The sequence below is a fragment of the Phymastichus coffea genome, unplaced genomic scaffold (assembly GCF_024137745.1).
Source record: "Phymastichus coffea isolate CEN01 unplaced genomic scaffold, Cenicafe_Pcof_1.1 PCOF00219, whole genome shotgun sequence".
Classification (NCBI taxonomy): Eukaryota; Metazoa; Arthropoda; class Insecta; order Hymenoptera; family Eulophidae; genus Phymastichus; species Phymastichus coffea.
Genome location: NW_026707030.1, coordinates 93,902 through 112,975, shown reverse-complemented (window position 1 = coordinate 112,975; position 19,074 = coordinate 93,902). Strand labels below are relative to the sequence as shown.

The 19,074-nt window shown below is 38.3% G+C and overlaps 2 protein-coding genes across 2 annotated transcripts; both read left to right on the top strand.

Annotated features, from left to right (window-relative positions):
* The first annotated feature begins 693 nt into the window (after positions 1-693).
* LOC131674198 (BOS complex subunit NOMO1) lies at positions 694-6,374 on the top strand. The gene is made up of 13 exons (XM_058952712.1): positions 694-856; positions 1,125-1,526; positions 1,598-1,754; positions 1,847-2,270; positions 2,353-2,629; positions 2,699-2,895; positions 2,958-3,420; positions 3,500-3,692; positions 3,813-3,958; positions 4,036-4,162; positions 4,232-4,606; positions 4,937-5,134; positions 5,209-6,374. The coding sequence occupies exons 1-13, from the start codon at positions 702-704 to the stop codon at positions 5,734-5,736; spliced, it is 3,642 nt and encodes a 1,213-aa protein (XP_058808695.1). The 5' UTR covers positions 694-701; the 3' UTR covers positions 5,737-6,374.
* A 313-nt stretch (positions 6,375-6,687) lies between these two features.
* Positions 6,688-9,323, top strand: LOC131674201 (N-acetylglucosamine-6-sulfatase-like). The gene is made up of 9 exons (XM_058952716.1): positions 6,688-6,897; positions 6,959-7,018; positions 7,391-7,597; positions 7,658-7,819; positions 7,899-8,072; positions 8,144-8,345; positions 8,481-8,773; positions 8,836-8,952; positions 9,020-9,323. The coding sequence occupies exons 1-9, from the start codon at positions 6,784-6,786 to the stop codon at positions 9,191-9,193; spliced, it is 1,503 nt and encodes a 500-aa protein (XP_058808699.1). The 5' UTR covers positions 6,688-6,783; the 3' UTR covers positions 9,194-9,323.
* The last annotated feature ends 9,751 nt before the right edge of the window (positions 9,324-19,074 follow it).

The following is a 19,074-nucleotide window of genomic DNA, read 5'->3' as shown; positions in this document are numbered from 1 at the left end:
TTAGGATATATATAGATATATAACGTTAGACTTAATACATTTTAGTATTGTCCCGCTTCTGGACCTTTTTCTAAGTTTCCAATAAATATTATTGACGCTTCGATTTAAAATCCATGATACAGAGAAGTGGCAAGAGATATTAAGAAGATTTTATTTTCCTTTCAATATAAGGTATATACATACGTAGAGATATTTGCCAATTAGTCTGATTTCAGCCATTATTTGAGAAAATGTTCCAACATGCAGCCTTAATTATAATTTCTTTTAATAAAATTTTGGTTTAGAAAAATAATAAATAATAAGCTAAATCTACTCAGCGTGGGCAAGTTTCAAGTTGAATTTTCTGAAAAATAATTTTTATGAAATTTATTATGAATCCGTACGATTTTGTTTCAAAATTGACATCATTCAGTAACTATACACAGACACATATGGATTCACATAGTCATGTCTATACTGTTTTGAAATATCGACAAAATACGATACTGATGAATTCTTTATTTTTTTGCTTTTAAAACTTAGATTTTTTAAATTAGAAAGGCTTCTTCCAAATTGTATTAATCAATATTATATAGAACATTGAATTTCAATACTCGTCACAAAAAAATTATCTGCTCTTCTCTGATTGGATTAGTACAGTAATATGCGGCTTCAAATCGCTGACGCGTCGTCAGCTGGGTCGAGTCTGTAATCAAGTTAAGATGTTGCCGTTGCCACGCGTATTATTTTCGAAACTCTACTGCATCTTCATTTTCGTCGTCCTAGCAGCAAGATGCAAGGCAGATGACATCCTTGGCTGTGGCGGCTTCATAAAAAGCCATGCCGATATTGACTTCAGTCAAATTACCGTGAAATTGTAAGCTCCAATTTATCCTAACCTCACTTGCATTAATGAGTTTTATGGATTGAATTTGATTGATTCTTTAATTTGTGAGTCATTAACGATCTCATTTAATAATGTTTAAAATTTTAATGATATTTTCTAAGACTAAATATTTTAATGTTATTTGAATAGTTTGAAAAGTAATGTTTACTCTGCACAGCAAACAAACAAGTACCATTTCATTTGACAATGGTTCCTAAGTTAAAGATTTTTCTTGTTAACAAATATAAATTTTTTTCAGATTAACTAAGAGTGGAAGTGTAAAAGATCACACTGAGTGCGCTCCAAACACAGGCTACTATTTTTTACCTGTGTATGACAAAGGAGAATATATCCTCAAACTAGAGCCACCAAGAGGTTGGAGTTTCGAGCCGAATGAAGTTGCTCTCAATATCGATGGTTCAAGCACAGATTCATGCAGTCAAGGAAAAGATATCAATTTTATATTCAAAGGATTTGGTATTACTGGCAAAGTTGTTTCTTCATCATCTAAAGCTTCAACTGGAGTCAAAGGAATATCCGTTTTACTTTATGATCAAAGTAACAAGACACGCCTTGGATCAACTGTCACTTCTGAAGGTGGCTCATTTTCATTCACTCCTGTTCAGCCTGGAAAATACATCCTTGTAACTAGTCATCCAACGTAAGATATTTTCTTTTAAGAATAAGTGTTAATGATTGGAGTGAATTACAATTTTTTTTCTTATTCTACAGATGGGTAATGGAAAAGCATTCAACTATTGTTACTGTTCGAGAAGGTAATACTGAACTGAAGGATGGAGAGCTCAGTGTGTTTGGTTTTGATGTCAATGGGCTTGTTACTACTACTGATAAAGAGCCAGTGGCAAATGTTACTTTGCTTTTGTATACTGTGAGTACAAAGAATTTCAACTTTATAGAGGCCAATGAATCTGCATTATTAAATCTGCATTATTTAATAATTTTTTTATTTATAATTTATAGGCTAACAATGGTAGAGCAAGAGGTTGCTCTCCACACCCAGTGGAAGGATTTGGTTTCAAAGCATTTGACCACATAGCAAAACCAATATGTTTTGTTATAACTGATAATAATGGAAGATTCTATTTCCCAGCACTATCTCCAGGAGAGTACATTGTTTATCCATTCTATGCTAGTTTAAAAACAACTTTTGAAGTCAGCCCTTCAGAATTGAAATTTACAGTTGGTCACAACAGTTTAATTCTGCAAGAATTTAAAGTAACTGGATTTACTATTAGTGGAAAAGTTATGGCATCTGTAGATCCTCCAATTCCTCTTGTAAAAGCTAAAGTATTTTTATCAAAAAACTTGATCGGTGTTACTGATGACAAAGGAACTTTCAAAACTAATGTTGAAACTAAACAGTATGTGCTGTATGCAGAAGCCAGTGAGTATTATAAAAAATACTTTCAAGTCATAGTAATTAATTTTAATGATTTTGCAAATTCATAATATTTTTATTTGTTTAGACGATGTAAAATTTGAGGAGAAAACTGTAAAAGTTTCTCCAAGTAATCCTGAATTACCAGTTTTGATGCCATCAGCCTACAAAATTTTTGGCAAAGTTTCATCATCAACCAAAGCAAGCTTAAAAAATCGAAAAGTTTTAATAAAAAATATATCTAGCAATGAAAATCTAGAAGTTGAAATAAATGCTAATACTGGAGAATGGGCTATATACTTAAAACCAGCTAAATATCAATTAAATGTGATTGTTAGTGATGAAGAGAAGGCAAAAGGCTTACAGTAAGTATTTTGATTCCTATATGATTCTATTTAATACTGGGATATTTATGAGAAAATTATTGATTTTAGATTCTTTCCACTCCAAAAAATCGTTGACGTTACTTACACGCCATTGAAGGATATTAACTTTTTACAGCTTAAAGCGACTTTAAAAGGTAACATTGTTTGTTTACCAGACAAAGATTCCAAGGGAGAATGCAGTCAAACTCAAGTAACTTTGAAAATGATTGATGGCGCTGTTGAAACTAAAACTGTTAAAACTAAAGGTAATTAATTTTTTTATTTAATTTAGCATTACAGAACATATTTATTTATTATTATTTCACAGATGGCGAATATACATTCGAAGACGTATTACCTGGGCAATACGAAGTCATCGTGGATACTGACATTTTTTGTTGGGATAGCTCAAGTTATCAAATAGTGATTGCATCTGAAAAACCACCCAATGTGCCAGCATTCAAACAGACAGGATTTTCCGTTACCTTTATTTCATCTCATGACACCATAGTCGAGTATTCATTACCTAATCAACCAAAAAAGAAATTATCGTTCCAACTTCATAAAGAAAGCACCAGACATTGCATTGCGATGTCGGGTAAATACGAATTCTATCCAAAAGGTTGCCATAAGTATTCCAAATCTTCATTTGCATGGAATACTCATGAAAGAACTCCTATCATTCTATCTTCAACTGAACATCTACAAAATGGTTACATTCTGAGTCCTGTAGCTGTAAATGATTTAACTGTTAGAATTCAAGGAGTTAGCGAAGGAAAATCACCTTTAGTGTAAGTATTTAGATTTTGATAAAGTTGATAAATAGTATTGTTGAAGTTCAGATTTTTATGTTTAAATTGATTGTTGCAGTCATAAAAACCTTAAAAATGTTAAAGACGGAGACAAACATAAATATGCATTTACATTTTATACCGTCACTGGGGAATCTTATACTATTTTTCCAACATCGGAAACATTATTGTTCAATCCATCTTCTCTAAAAGTTGTTGGACCAGATGACTGTAAAGATAACACTGCTGTTTTTCAGGCAGAACAAGGAAAAGTAAAATTTTTTATTTTTAATATATAGGCGATTCTTAATTATTTTATTGGGTCTAGAGACACTTATATAATTCTTCTAAATAATGAATATGTTTGTAACGTTTATTTTTTTAAATTGTAGGTTATCAGTGGTTCTATTAGTCCACCACTGGAAGGTATTACGGTGAAAATTTTTGGTTTGGACAAAGAGGATCCAATTCACACTCTAGTCACACAAAAGGATGGATTATTCAAAGTTGGACCTCTTGATGGGCGCATTGAATACAGGTTCGGCTATAACTTTTCAATAAATATATTTTAATGGACAAAATTTCTCTAAAACTCATTACAAATTAAATTTACAGTATTACCGCTGTGAAGGAAGGTTTTGTTCTGACGCAAGACACTAATGCAAAAGATTATAAGTTCCTTGCTCGAAAACTCGCTGAGATCAATGTCGAAGTCGTCGACACTGATGGATCTACTCTACAAGTATATATAATTATTATATAACTCAAATAACCAATCTAAAAAAATCTCTTCAACGAATAATTTTTCTAGGGAGTACTGTTATCACTTTCTGGCGGTGGTGGAGGACCAAACAGCTACCGCAAGAACATTATGACTGGTGAAGATGGCAAATTGACCTTCAATTCATTATCACCAAGCGAATACTACCTTCGACCAACGATGAAGGAATACCGTTTTGAGCCAGCCTCGAAAATGATCCGCGTGGAAGAAGGCAAAAGTGTCTCTGTTAAACTGGTTGGCAGACGAGTAGCTTTCAGCGCTTATGGCGTAGTCACTTGTTTAAACGGTGAACCTGAAAGTGGTCTGATGGTGGAAGCTAAGGGTCAGGGGGAATGTGCTCATTTACAGGAAGAAACTATTACTAAGGAAGATGGAACTTGGCGTATCCGAGGTCTAGAGCCTCAGGTAAAATTTGATAGAACATATGTTTAAGATATTTTTTTATTTCATTTTCCGTAGATTTATTTTATATCGTATATTCTCCGTCGTTAATCACTATATGACATTACTTGAAGAATATTTAATAATATAACCTTCATGTGATTCTTAAAGTTGTAATCTAATATAGTTTTAACTACAGTACTTACATTACATTATCGATATTTACGTAAATCTAAGAGCACGTTTTAAAGAGAAAACATATGATAAATCGTTATTATACTTAAAAAAATTTACAAACTTCATTTATTACGACAAAATAGTTAACCTATTATTTATTTTTAAATAATGTTTCAGTGCATGTACGCTATCAAACTGAAGCTGGATGAAAATGACCCAAACAGTCGTACATTACGGGCAATCCCCAGCTCCGTGGCGATTCAAGTTACGCAAGACGTTTTCGACATTAAACTAATGGCATTGCAACCAGTATCTCGCACTGACGTATCTGTCAAAGTGATTTCCAGCCAACCAGAGAACTATCGGACATTGAAAGTAATTAATTACGATTTCTAATTAAAATAAACAATAGAATAAGAAATCATTAGAATTTACATTTTTATGTACAGGTTAAACTTTGTCGAGAAGATTCACCGGACTCGCCAATTCATATAGCAAAAATCGACAGCCAGATCAACACAAAAATGAACAACGCCGGTTTCATCCTTCATTTCCCATCCCTTCAAGCCGACGGCAAGAAATATTTCATCCAGTTTGAAACGTCTCTATCTCGATCGACTCATGAGTACAAAATAACTCCTATATACTTCGAAGCAAATTCATCATTCAAGTATATCGAACTTCGTTTCGAGGCAGATCGCAAACACGAACATGGTGATGCTGGTCAAATCACTTTCGTACCTCTCCCATTTATTCTCCTCGTTATCTTTGCTTTCTTCAAACGCGAGTCACTATCAAGTTGGCTGAATACAACTATGGAGAGATGGTCGAGAAGATCATCAGGAAGTAGAAATTCCCAAGCAGCTGCACAAAATTTGATGGCGGTAACTGATCCTAGAGTCGACGATATAATCGTTGAACAAATAAAAAATATCAACAGCAAGAACGTTAAGAAGCTCAAGCCAAGGAAAGCATAGTGGTATGAGTTTTAGTGAGAGTAGATTAACTATACACAAGTGAATTTAAGGTGTTTAAGTAATATGAATCATATGGGATAGAGAACTATTTTGACGATGATTGGTATGCATATAATGTACTTTTGTTAAGTGTTTATACTTTTGGATGGATATATAATATTATGAGCAGTATACAGTAGCTTTTACATGATTTCTTTTCTATAAGAGCTTTTCTAAAATAACAAATATAATACTTATTTGACGAGATAATAAATGTCGTAAGGTTATTAATGATGACTACTTATTTTTTTTGTTAGTATACCGTGAAAGTCTGAGCAATCTTACCCTGAAAGACTGCAGGATATATATGACATATAACTGAAAGCGTTGTGATATAAATATTACATTTATACGTAGAATCGCTTTTATTAATTAAATTCGTGAATCGACGATTCGCGAAAAGTGACTATTGTAATATTCATAGAAATCAATCGCATTAAAGCTAAAATAAATAAAAATAAGTAATAAATAAATTGAAGCTAAACAAGTTGGCTTATGAAAGTCACTTGTTAGATTTCTTATAATTATAAATTTTATATGTGTTCAATCTATTTTACACGGTATGCACGTAAATGTGTAGACTTAAAATTAATTTCTAAAGTAACAATAATTTATAAAATATAATAGTATATTACAATTGTTGCTGTAAATAAAATGTAAAAATAAACTATCTCGTATTTCAAATTATTTATTCCCATTATCACTCATAATTAGAAAAATGAAATTATTTCTAGTCAGTTAATTTTCACGTCTTAAAGCTTATTTTTATAATTTTGAAATGGAAAATAAAATTCCCCAAAATCGCATCGTTTATTTATTCAGCTGACCATAACGCTCAGAGCATTATCACTACGAACGTTCGAGAAGTGGGGAGAGTTATTTATACATCCTTTATGATGGAGCCGGGGATTCCACAGTGCTTAACTAGATTTCGTTAGACGCAACTAACCTTAAGCATAACAAGTCGACTTGAACTAAATTTTTGTAATAAAATATATATTGGATAACATGTATCGTTTAAAGATAATTGTTGCGTTTGCGTTGTGGCTGACTGCTACGTGCAGTGGGAAAAATATCGTACTGATCATTACTGACGATCAAGATTCAGTGCTGAATGGAATGGTTATCTTTTGTTTATTTTTAAATGTTTTCATCGATCAGGAACTAATTAATTTTGATTTAGGAACCAATGCAGTTTACCCGAAAACTAATTGCAAACGAAGGTGTAGAGTTTAAGAAAGCCGTGAGTATAATTTAAATGTTTTCATCTGTTCGTTTTGGAATCCGGAAATATGTATATTTAAGAGGGAAATAGCTTATGCGCCCATATATATTATTCATTGATTTATAAAATTTTTTGAATAATTAACATGAAAGTAACCGAGGATTAGGGTACGATACGTTTCTCTTAACAATGAACGTTATTTTTTATCTCATAAATAATGTTCTATTGGCATATCTAATGTCCATATTCAAATAACGCACGAGAGTGTTAACTTGCGCTTCGTGTCTATTAATAATAGTTAAGAAAATGTTGTTTACAATGTTTCGCGTATTGTTGAAAGTCATTAATTCACGAATGATAAATTAATCTGCTTGATAATTATAATTATAGTTCGCTGCAGTGCCAATCTGCTGTCCAAATCGTGCATCAATCCTAACAGGCCGATATCAACACAACCATAGAACTTTCAACAATTCGATAGCAGGTGGTTGCAACAGCGATGAGTGGAGAAACATTCACGAGAAAAATACTTTTGCAGCAGTACTAAAACAACAAATGAGATACAATACATTCTACGCCGGAAAATACTTGAATGAGGTATGTTATCAATCGACATTATCATTACTTCTTGTAATCAAAATAAAATATTTTCTATAGTACGGTGAGAAAAGTACTGGTGGTGTAGCTCACATTCCACCAGGATGGGACAAGTGGTACGGATTAGTTGGTAATTCGAAATATTATAATTATACATTGTCAAACAATGGTCGCGAAGAGTGGCATGGAACACGTCAATCTGACTACTTGACGGATGTCATCGTCAGTATATATCATAAAAGCAATTTGTGTTCCCTCAACATTTCAATTTTTATTTCTATTGTTGTTTATCTTTTTTTAGTGGATGTATGCCAGCCAGTTCTTGAAAGGACAGAAAGCCGACAAACCTTTCTTGATGGTTTTGGCACCACCAGCACCGCACGAACCTTTCACCGCTCCGACTCGATATGTTGACAAGTACAAGGGCAAGATAAAAGTACCAAGGAATCCAAATTTTAATACTGATAACCCAAGAGTTCGTAACGACAGAAATTTATCTTTCGCTAAATAATCTTCGCAGATTTATCCATGTGTTTGCATTTATAGGACAAACACTGGCTCGTCAGAATGGGTATGTCACCTTTACCCGTGGATGTCACAACGCGTTTGGATGACATTTATAGAAAGCGATGGGAATCACTTTTGGCTGTCGATGAAATGGTTAACAATGTTTATACCACCTTGGCTGCGCAAAATTTGCTTAACGATACTTACATAATTTATACTTCAGATAATGGATTTCATATAGGTCAGTGTCAAGTCGAGTCAAAAGTTATTTAACTTTGGTTTCTGAAGTCAGTGAAAAAGTCATTGTTAAAAAATCATTGATTATTGTTACTTTTTATCAAAGAATAGTTTCATTTGTTTGCATTTGAATCCCCAGGTCAGTTTAGCATGCCATACGATAAAAGGCAGCCATACGAAACAGACATCCGAGTACCACTGATGATGCGTGGACCAGGTATCGTTCGTGGGACAGAAGTCAAGTCAGCGGTGAGCAGCGTTGATTTATTTGCTACTATTCTCGAAATCGCTGGAGTAGAACGTCCTTCTGACGGCGTGTCATTGCTGAATTACGAAGTATTGGATAGGACTGTATTAGTCGAGTATCATGGTGAGAAGTCTCATGGGAAATCAAATTCCGGATGTCCTACTGATGCTGATCTTAATCTTGCGGTAATCATGCATTTGATACTTCTTAAAGGAAACGAAATTCTATGTGGTTGTTTTATTTATAGTTGTGTCACAAAGATTTTGCCTGCAAGTGTCAAGACGCAGCCAACAATACTTATACTTGCGTGAGACGAGTTGCTGAACATTACAACAACGTTTTTTGTCTTTTTTACGACGACGAGGTTTGCGTTCATTTGCGATGTAATAATAATTTTTAAAAGTATATTTTATTCGTATAAATCTTTGCAGCACTTCGTTGAATACTATGATATGATAAATGATCAGTTTCAATTGACAAATTTAGGACCTCGAATGAACAGTGGACAACGTTACAGATTCAGAAAACGAGTGAAGAAAATGTCTATTTGCAAAGATGCAACCTGTATATTGACGAATCCTCCTTATAAAGCGCATGCGCATTGACATGATTTTAATCCCAATAAAGACTTAAAAAATGTGATCTTGTCACTTGTCAATTTTTTATGCATTATATAGAATTTTTTTAATACATGTATCGAATCTCAGGTAAAAATAAAAACATCAATATTTACAAAATGGCAGTAAAACCAAATGATTCCTTCAATTACAAGTAAAATTACCTCTCGAAACATAAATTCAATTGCAAATACGTAATATTTGCGATTTATATGTAGGCCTTTAATTAATAATAATGCAATATCTCAATAAAGGCGCATGACAAACTCCGTATTAAAATCCATATTGCCGTCATAAACATCAAACACTCATCTCCCCATGCGGATATGAAATTTGTCAGCGTAAAAGCAAAAACATGAAAATATTCGGATTCGCAAAACCTTTCTCGCGTTTTACAAAGCAGCAAATGAAACGTAAAGCAAGCAGCTGCCATTGTAAATAAATTGGAATAGTTCATCGAAACAAAATAGAAGCACACAGGAAACATTAGAAAATAAACACGGTGATAAAAGTTGACGTGCGCGTGCGGGGTATGGTTTTATCGAGCGAAAAAGCAGATCCGCTCGCGGGATATAAGAATAATGCTCTCGAAAACGAATTATAGGGCACATTATTCGAGGAGCGCTCATATAGCCGCAGTTCTCTCTCTCTCTCTCTCTCTCTCTCTCTCTCTCTCTCTCTCTCTCTCTCTCTCTCTCTCTCTATCGCTGTTTTCTTGGCAAATATTTTTATTCAGATCCCCGGCTGTGGCATTTGAATACATCTGAATAGCGGAGGAGGGGAGAAAATGAAGTTCGACTGCGATGCGCTCTTGTACATGAAATCGATGAGGGTCGAGTATAATAATCGATCGCTTGTAAATATATAATATTTAATACGAGTCAGCGAAACGGTTGATTTTTTCTCTATTAAACGTGTTCTTGCCATGGGATTTCAAGTTCTTTATTTAGGATTTTTAAATTTAATTGAGTTTTAATCACTTACTCCACTTTATAGTACGGATGTTTCAAGAATTACGTGACCTTATAAACATAACTTTGTTCAGAATGATGAGCAAGTTCATTTGATCTGTTTCTTTGTTCTTTTTAATGAGAAGAGGTCCATGTACACTCTATTGGACTAAAATAAATGTTCGATGTTTCGTTTTCTTCAGTAAAGAATGCTTTACCGCAGTATCAAGAATGTTTACCAAAAAATCTTTTCAAACTGGAATAAACTACAAAGCGTCGGATAATAAAGATATTCTCGACTGACTTTTTATGATTTTATCTCGGTTTAAGATGAGTTTGTGGTAAAAAAATTACTACCAAAGGGAATAAGCACACATACGATTATTTTGCGCATTAAGTGCTGAATGCATGTGTAAAATAATAATGTAATACGTAAACAACAACAACCCAATACCTATCCGATAGAACGAACTTATGTTTTACTCAATACAATAAATGCGATTGATTTTATTTTATTCCGTACGCTATATCTATAATCTGTTTCATCCTTAACAGCAAATGATATATGATACAACCTTTTAACGCAAAATATAATCATGCGTAAGATTCTAAAAAGAAGAAATACCGTCATCATCATCATCATCATCATCTTGTATGTAACGTCAACAAACCGAAAGTAGAACATTAAGCCCGGAAGAGCTTGAAGAATGGTTGGCCCCAGTGTAGAACTCTGCATCTGCGCAAACGATTAAACGGATCCTCGAGAGTTGTTCAGGCGCCGAGTTGTACAAACAGACTCTCTCTCTCTCTCTCTCTCTCTCTCACGGCAACTTGGTCCGGGAAAAAAGAATCGGCTACCGTGTAAAGAGCTTGTCTCGCGAGTTAAGGTCTCAGCAGCACACGCCTGTGCGTACGTGTTTGTACGCCATCAGACTATATTGTACATGCTTCTTATAGTTTGTTGACAAATTTTACGCTTGGCGGGCATAAGGCCCATAGATCCACATATTGCCGGATTGGGACGTTCTTTGTGGGATAGATGAAGAGAACACCAGTAATATTGTTTTATGGTTGGACAGTCGATTGCATTGTCTTATTATGGTTTCGATGTAAGATTTACAGTACAAGTATCAATTATTTGATACTTTTCCTTTAGTAACGAACTTCTTTTACTCCACAAGTGGATTCTCTATACTTGCACTTTTTTCATATACTTCATGTTTTTGTTGAAATAATAAATAAATAAATAAAAACAGTAAAATCGATAGAACCATCATAGCAGAAAAAAGATTCACATCCAAATAAATTTTATTTTATTAATCTATGCAGCTAAAAACATTGAAAAACTGCAACACGTTCAAAGAAACACGACGCTTTATATACAAATACCAAGAAGCAACTACCCACGCTGCCCACATCTACATCCCTAATACGGATATAGCTTGCGGTGAAAGCAACTGGCTACTTTCACACTAAGTAAAAAACACCTTTATCTGCATTTAGCCTTACGCGCGCACGGCCGAGATCACTCGTACAAGGCAAAAGAGAATAAGCCACAATGAGAAACAAATCGAGCAAAAACGCGCGGAGGGCCACACCGCGTACGGCAAGTCGAGTTGCCGCCGCGCGGACAGCAATCGTTATTGCCGCTCGATCGATCCCCGCGCGCTCGGTCGATTGTCAAGGGATTAACAAGTTTTTTTTCTTCTTTTTCTTCTTCGTTTTTTTTTTTTTTTTTTTTTTTTTCTCTCTTCTTGTCGAAAAAATTCACTCGAGCGCGTGATCGTCCTTAGGTACGCTGGTCTTTCTTGGGAACTCACGGACACTTATTTTTGTTGGGAAATCAGGCGCGGTTTTTCGGAGGAGACATGCAAAAATAAAGAGGGGCTTTGAGGATCTCACGCTCGATCGAGGCAATTATTCGGTTTTCATTTAGCTTTTTTCGCGATTCCGCTCTCGGGGGCTCCCTTATTCTTCTGCCGCAAACAGGTTGAACATACGCGCGCATTGTGTTCAGATGGCATTATTTGCATCTCGCGTTCTTTTTTTTCTCCCCTTGTGGCGAACGAAAATAAAGAGATCCGTTTCTTGGATATTGCCAATTAGGTTGCTTTGTTGCGGGAAAGTGTGGCCTCTGGTAAGACTTGTGGATGAACGTAAATGCACGAGAGAGATGTAGCTTCCGTTGATGTTTTTATAGCATATTTTTCTTGGATGAACTAGTTATCGTAGCCTGTGTAAATATATATCGGTACGCTGCTGTGCGAATCCAACGCCATATCGAACTTGAAAGTTATAGCGATGGAAATTTTCCTCGTGCTAATTTAGATATACGTCTATTATGTAGAGTGGTACAGCGTCAAGTCGTTCCGAGCATTATATGACAATCGCCAAACAGCTTCGCGTCACGCTCGAAAAAACAAAAGTCATCCGGCGTGAAAGTGATCGACTCCAATTAGAGTATCCGCCACGCAGCCGAGAAAAGTTTGCGTAGAATTCCAATATGAAACGGTGAATTTTGCAGGAGATACGCGCCATCTTCAAAGCTGCGAAATCCGTTGGGCGATCATCTCCCCCAGGCGAGCCAGCGCGACAGAGAAAACTCCTCCTACGAGCAAGGTAAAGGGAGGTGTCACTGCCTAGGCTACGACTCGCAATTTCTTATCCCCACTCCCCTCTTATTTCTTTGTCTCTTGTATAAGCGCGAATTCCCTGCGATTTAACGGCGAACGTTCTCGCGACGAGGAACAGTTCTTTTTGATTGAAACTCTCTTTTGACGGGAAAGAGTCCGAAGGCAATTAACGACGTCAAAGGAGGTGTAACGAGGCGAGTTTCAACGAGCGTGCTTAACTTGCGTGCCAAACGATTTTTAGATTTTATCCGATGTTACGGAATGACTGATTATTTGCACTTGATCGTTGTATTATCCATTGAGCTCTGACTGCGAAAGGTGATTTCGAAGGTACGCGCCAACGCGCGAAGAAAGTCCCGATGACGAGTCGTTCGAGGTTCTTCCTCACCGCGCGTCCACCCTCGAAGCTCGCGCGCTGCCTCGAGAACTCCCCATTGTTCGCCGGGCTTGTGCAAACGAGAGCGAGAGCGAGAGAAAAGCCGGGGAAAAGCGTGCGCGCACACACTAGACGGGCATTTAGGCACAATGCCAAACTATAATAGCTATGGGAACATGGCAGCGAGGAGTGACGGACACGCGAACGCTAATTTCTCGTATTACAAGACTTAAACACGACGAGCGGCGAACCGGGGGCCTAAAACAATATTGGCGCGACGGGAAAAATTTTTCGGACCGCTGTTGTATCGAGCCCGTGTATCCACGAATTTATATTTATTTTGAGCGCGCGAAATGTGGGGCGGCTCTATGTATAATGTTTGCCTAGCTTGGCGTGTAAAGATTGCTGTTTTGTTGTGGGATGAGATCGGTTCCTTGTTCTTGGTGAGTACGTGTCTGCTCAACTGTATACTTTCGGCATAATACGTAAATGGAAAGAAATATCTTGCAAACAGTTCGGTTTACACCGAAAAATAAGAATTAGAAAAGTCATGGATAAGACTGTAGTAACCCTTGGATCCCTTTTCGAGAAAAATCTTGCGTCGTATTATTCTTCAAAATCAGCTGTGAACGGTGAAAAAGCAAATCGGAATGACGACAGCGAAATTTCACCGTGGCGCGCGTAAGAGGGCGAGAAAAGGAAAAAAAGGAGCGGCGCGAGGGGGATTGGGGGGGGGGGGGGGATGATACGTCAGAGGGCTGCCGAAAAGCTCTCGGTAATATATTGTTGACCCAGTTAATAGCCTGGTGTTTGATTTGACTACTGTTGTTCCGCTGCTGCGGTCTGCTCTCGTCTGGTTCGCATATAATAGCGCGCGTAACTCGAGATATTTCTTGCCGCCGTGCCGGGCTTTGTGTCGTTCAATATCACTTTCTAATGCGTCCCAATGATTAATCAACGAGTTGAGTTACTTTGACTACGTGTTCGCTGGACATTTTCAATACTGAATGCGCGAAGCAAAAGACAACAATGTATCTGGACATTTCATCGATTCACTTTCTCTATCTATAATATCTGGTTCCTCGATCCAGATGATTGTTTAAGACAGTTGATATATCGAGTAAAGATATTTATGATAACAGTGTAGCACCAATGGCATAAGTTTTTTCAGTTAGATCACGTACAATAGTGGTGGCTACGATTGTTGTCCAAATAGGCAGTCTTTGCCACGTCATATTAAATATTAGTTACGACCTTTATTTCATTTCTCGTTCGCTTGCGATATCTATTTTCAGGAGCCAAGCGTTCGCAAGCTTGCAATTAGTTCTAGTCGATATAATAAGCCAATAGGATCTTGTCAATATGCTAAAAACGGCATTGAGGGTCAACCATTATTGAAAGTCAACAATTATTCGGCACAATTTTCACGTTTCACTGACTGATGCCTTCTCAACCTTCTCTGGAAACGAATTTCAAACGGCATTTTTTTGACTCTTAATTTTATCTGAAATTTATTTCCCGAGAAGGCTGAAAAGGCATCGAGAGAAACGCTGAAATAATGCCGAATAGTCGTTGGCTGTTTCACGAAGGGCTGACCATCGGCAACGTTTTCCATTACCTTACGATAGTATTCTATATTTTTTCACAATACTTTAGTACATCATTATTTTTATACGTATAATTAACTGAGCCAAAACAAAAAACGAGAGAAAAGTGGAAAGCAAGTCTTAACAAAAAGTACTATAGCAGTTGAAAGGGAAAGAAAGAAAACAAACGAAATGAGGAAAACGTAAGCACAAAGCTTTGCACGAGTGTGTCGCTTGCATTATAATTCAGTAGACTTCAAATACAGGCGCGGTGGTGGTATAATTTGCTTGCTTGGCACTGCTTTTTACATAGCAGTGGCAGCCACGGCGTTATATAGCGTCGCAGGGTGGGCTTTTCATTAAGAGGACGCAATTATAATGCGCCAAGGACCGCCAGGTTAATTAATTATTTCAGCGACAAATGCCAGCTCGTCGAGAGCACGGCACCAGCGTCGCGCTCAAACAACGGATCTGCCTCTCTTTCTCTGCTGACTCTCCCTCTCTCTCTCTCTCTGCTCATGGCTGGCGTTGCGCAACTATTGCGAAAGGGATGCGTGCGAAACGCTAAGCTTGGCGATTATAGCGGGAGGTAATTATCGGTGTATGGCACGCGGTATGCTTAGATTTTCGAGAAAAAAGAAATGAAAGAGCGAGGCGTTTTATGTGGGTCGTTTGCTGCCTAGCTTCTTTCTTGTTTTGTCCGCGACTGCGTAATGAGCGCGGAACGGAGGAGAGTGGCGAGTCGACGAATGAAATGGAGCTGCGTGTTTTAAGGATAAACTTTGTCATTTGAAAGACGATGGATTTTGGAGATTGTAATCCGGACCGATAATCGCCTCTTTTTCGTCTTTTTCAACTTTGAGAAACAAACTAGAACTCATTCGATACGTAAACGTTCGACTTCTCATTGTATCATCATTCTGTTATTCTTATCGTGAAAAATCCCTTAAATACGATAATCATGAAAATGCGGTTGACCACTTAGCATTGAAAAACAAACCCTCGGCAATTTATCGCTAAACTTGTTATTAGAAGCTCCGCGTTCATCTTGATTCCTCGCTGTCGTGCGCATCTCTAATCCTACACCAGCACTTTGTTTTTGAAAAAGCCCAGCGCAGATATACTTTAACGCGCATTACGAGCGCGCATCATACGGCAAAGCGAATCCTCTTAAAATATTTTCCTTTTCCGCGGTCTAGTGAGAGGTAGTGGGGGAAAAAAGGTGCATACATACGCGACTACTATTTTCATGCAAAACAGAATTAAAACGCCGAACCATTGGCAGATATTATTCCAACGAGCGTCCCGATTGCTAGGCACGCTTCACCCTCTCTGCGACGAAGTTGTGTCGTACATACACGCGGATCCCGTACACGCTGCGATGTATTAATTCGATGGAAATATATCTCTTTTTTTTTTTCCTTTATTTTGTCTGCAAATGTTGTTGCACGGATTCCGGAGGGGCAAATTCGAGTACTAATGTTGAGATTTTCGAACTCGAGAAGGGTGCAGCAGTGCTTGCTTTTTAAGCGTGACTTTTTTATTCCGAGGCTGGATGACGCCGAACGGACACTTGGCCGTCCCGTCCAGTGTCCCTCGGAAAATCGCGTGAAATTGCACGTCGAGAAGCAAATAATTAAACGAACAAATACAAGCAGTCCGAATATACGACACGCTCGGCCAAAATGAATCTTCCCACGCGTAGCGTCGGCGAAACTCCGCGCGCGTATAAGCATCGCATCTCAATTACCCACCGCGTAATCGCGAGCGACAGATAGAATTGTAGGATAAGGACGCGAGAATACGGCAGGGAAGCCGCGTTAAAACAACACGCCGTCCCCCTTTCTCCCCCAGGCTGGCGCTGCGCACGTCTCCCTCATGCGAAACAGAAAAAAAAAAAGACGAGTTCATCCACCCCGATTGCGCGGCCGAAATCTAAACACGTGTAAACTAATTAACCCAAGCACAACAGCGCGTCGTTCGCGACGAGGCATTTTAATGCAATGTGGTGTTTTGTCGGTTAATGGGACGACGAGTCGCGTACAAGTGCCTGACGTGCACCCAGACTTGCGCGCGATCCGCTTGGGGACGGAGATAGTTTTTCGTGGATCATCGTTGATTGCCCGATTACATACAAATATCTTCCTATTCTTGGCTACGTCATTGTTTAACTTACTCGAGTGACCGACAGACGCTGTCGTTGTTTTTTCTCTTTCGTATTGCAAACTTCCGGTCTCGCTTTCATAAATGCGATAGACTGCTTTTATCTTGGTGACTTAGTGTGCATGACGTAAAATTTCAGCACGTAGTTTTTCTGCATTTACAATATTTTCTAATCGTGCTACGAAAATCAGTCAATCAGTTACAAGAAATCGCAGAACATCTCAGTTCGAGCTTTCTCATCGATGCAAAAGTATTTCGCTTGGTATGTACAGTATGAATCGTGAAGGCGCGTCAAGTACGTAATATCGCCATCGTAAAATCAAATCGCCAATCCCGCAAAACGTCACCCTCCGCAGGGCGGCAGACAACGGAAAGCCAAAATGATAACCTGCGATCCGAATGGCAATAACACTCGCCTCGTCGCGCGAGGAAAGAGAGAAGCAAGAGCGCGCGTCACTTGGCGATCCCCGTCGGAAGATAATAAAAGCGATGCCGCGGCATAATAAGTCAAGGGCGCCTCCTCGAACATGGTCGCGCTAGAAGGGAGAGGCGCGCGCCAGATAATTGGCCTGTCAGCGACATACGCACGGACACATTATTCACGTGTCGTTGGGTAATCATTTCATGCGATAATGCTCGCCTTGTCAAAAGGCCAATTGAATAATTGACGCCGCGCGTCCGCGTCCACAGGCGTTCAAATGTAAAATCGTCGTCGGCGAAAGGATTTCTTTCTTTCTTTTTCTTTTTTTTTTCTTTTTTATTTCCGTTGCGATTGGCCCAATTCGAATGATTTTTGCGCGATCCATTGTGCATTAGCTTATTTATGCGTTGGAAAAGCCGAAAGAGGCTTTCATTGCGATATATGGGCAAATCGATTTTGAAGAATTTTTCTCAACGGCAAAAACGAAAATGCAAAATGTTTTTTATATACGAGGTAAATTGTCGAATGAACTCTAGAAGTTTTGGAAACACTAAAATTATGAATAACACGAACGCACATTATTTTTTAACGTATCTGCTTGGACCGTCAGATAGATTACTTTGTATCTCAAATAAAATTTCAATATAATCTGATTCATTGATCACGACGACGCCTCGTTACGAAGTCCAGCTGGAGATGCTGTGTCTATTTACACAGACTAACGTTTGATTTTATTGGATTTTACACCACAGCATTACATCGCGGGTCCGCGTACTTCCGACACTTCTCAGAAAGTCGGGCTTTATTGTTCTGACTTTGGCATAGTATTCGCAGGTTCACGAGCAAAGATTCCACGTTTCTGCTTATCATCAGCAATTCCATCATTTCCAAAAAGCGCGCGCGCAACATCCATCTCCGACTTATTGTAGCGACTTGTCTGCTTCGCCGTTAAATTGTAATTAGAGTCTCGGGGAGAGAGCGAGAGGCACTCTACTAAGCGAGAGGGAGAGAGAGAGAGAGAGCAAGCTTTTCGGAAATCATCCATCTGCGCGCTCGCCATCTCGCAACGCTTCACTTTGAAAACTACGGGCGCAAAACCAATCCTCTACCTCGACATTTGCACGCGCACGGGCAGAGGTCGTTACTTTAATTAGGCACGGCAGCGTGACCTCGGGCGGCGATTTACGGAAGCGTATACGCGCAGCAGAGCAGCTCACGCTCTCCCTTTGCGCGCGCCTGAGCGCAGATCAAACGCTGCGCACCACGACAACGACAACAACACCTGTCAGGTTAAAATATAATCGAGAAAATCAAAGGGGCGAGAGATTTCGCGCGACTAAAAGCCTCTCTTGTATTAAAAAAAGAGAGAGAGAGAGAGAGAGAGAGAGAGAGCGAGAGTGAGTAATCACACGGAGAGTGCGACGACGACGCGTCTTTAACCAATTCTCCGCTAGAGTAATTAATTGTATAATAGCATTGAGACGACGAGATTTTTTTTACCGAGCAGAGAGCTGCCCCGATCGCTTGGATATTCTTTCTCGATAAGGGTGGATTATTCCTTGAGGAACGTCATTTTCGCGAACGGAACGTCCCGTCAATTTTTTTTCTTTATTCTCTGGTATACGCAAACCCGCAAAGGTGTTTCAGATTTTTCTACTCGTAATCGTCGTTCGCTGCCAATCCTTTGCGAATACGAGGATTCGCAACGAAAACATTCGGGTGCGTAACTGGTTGAACATC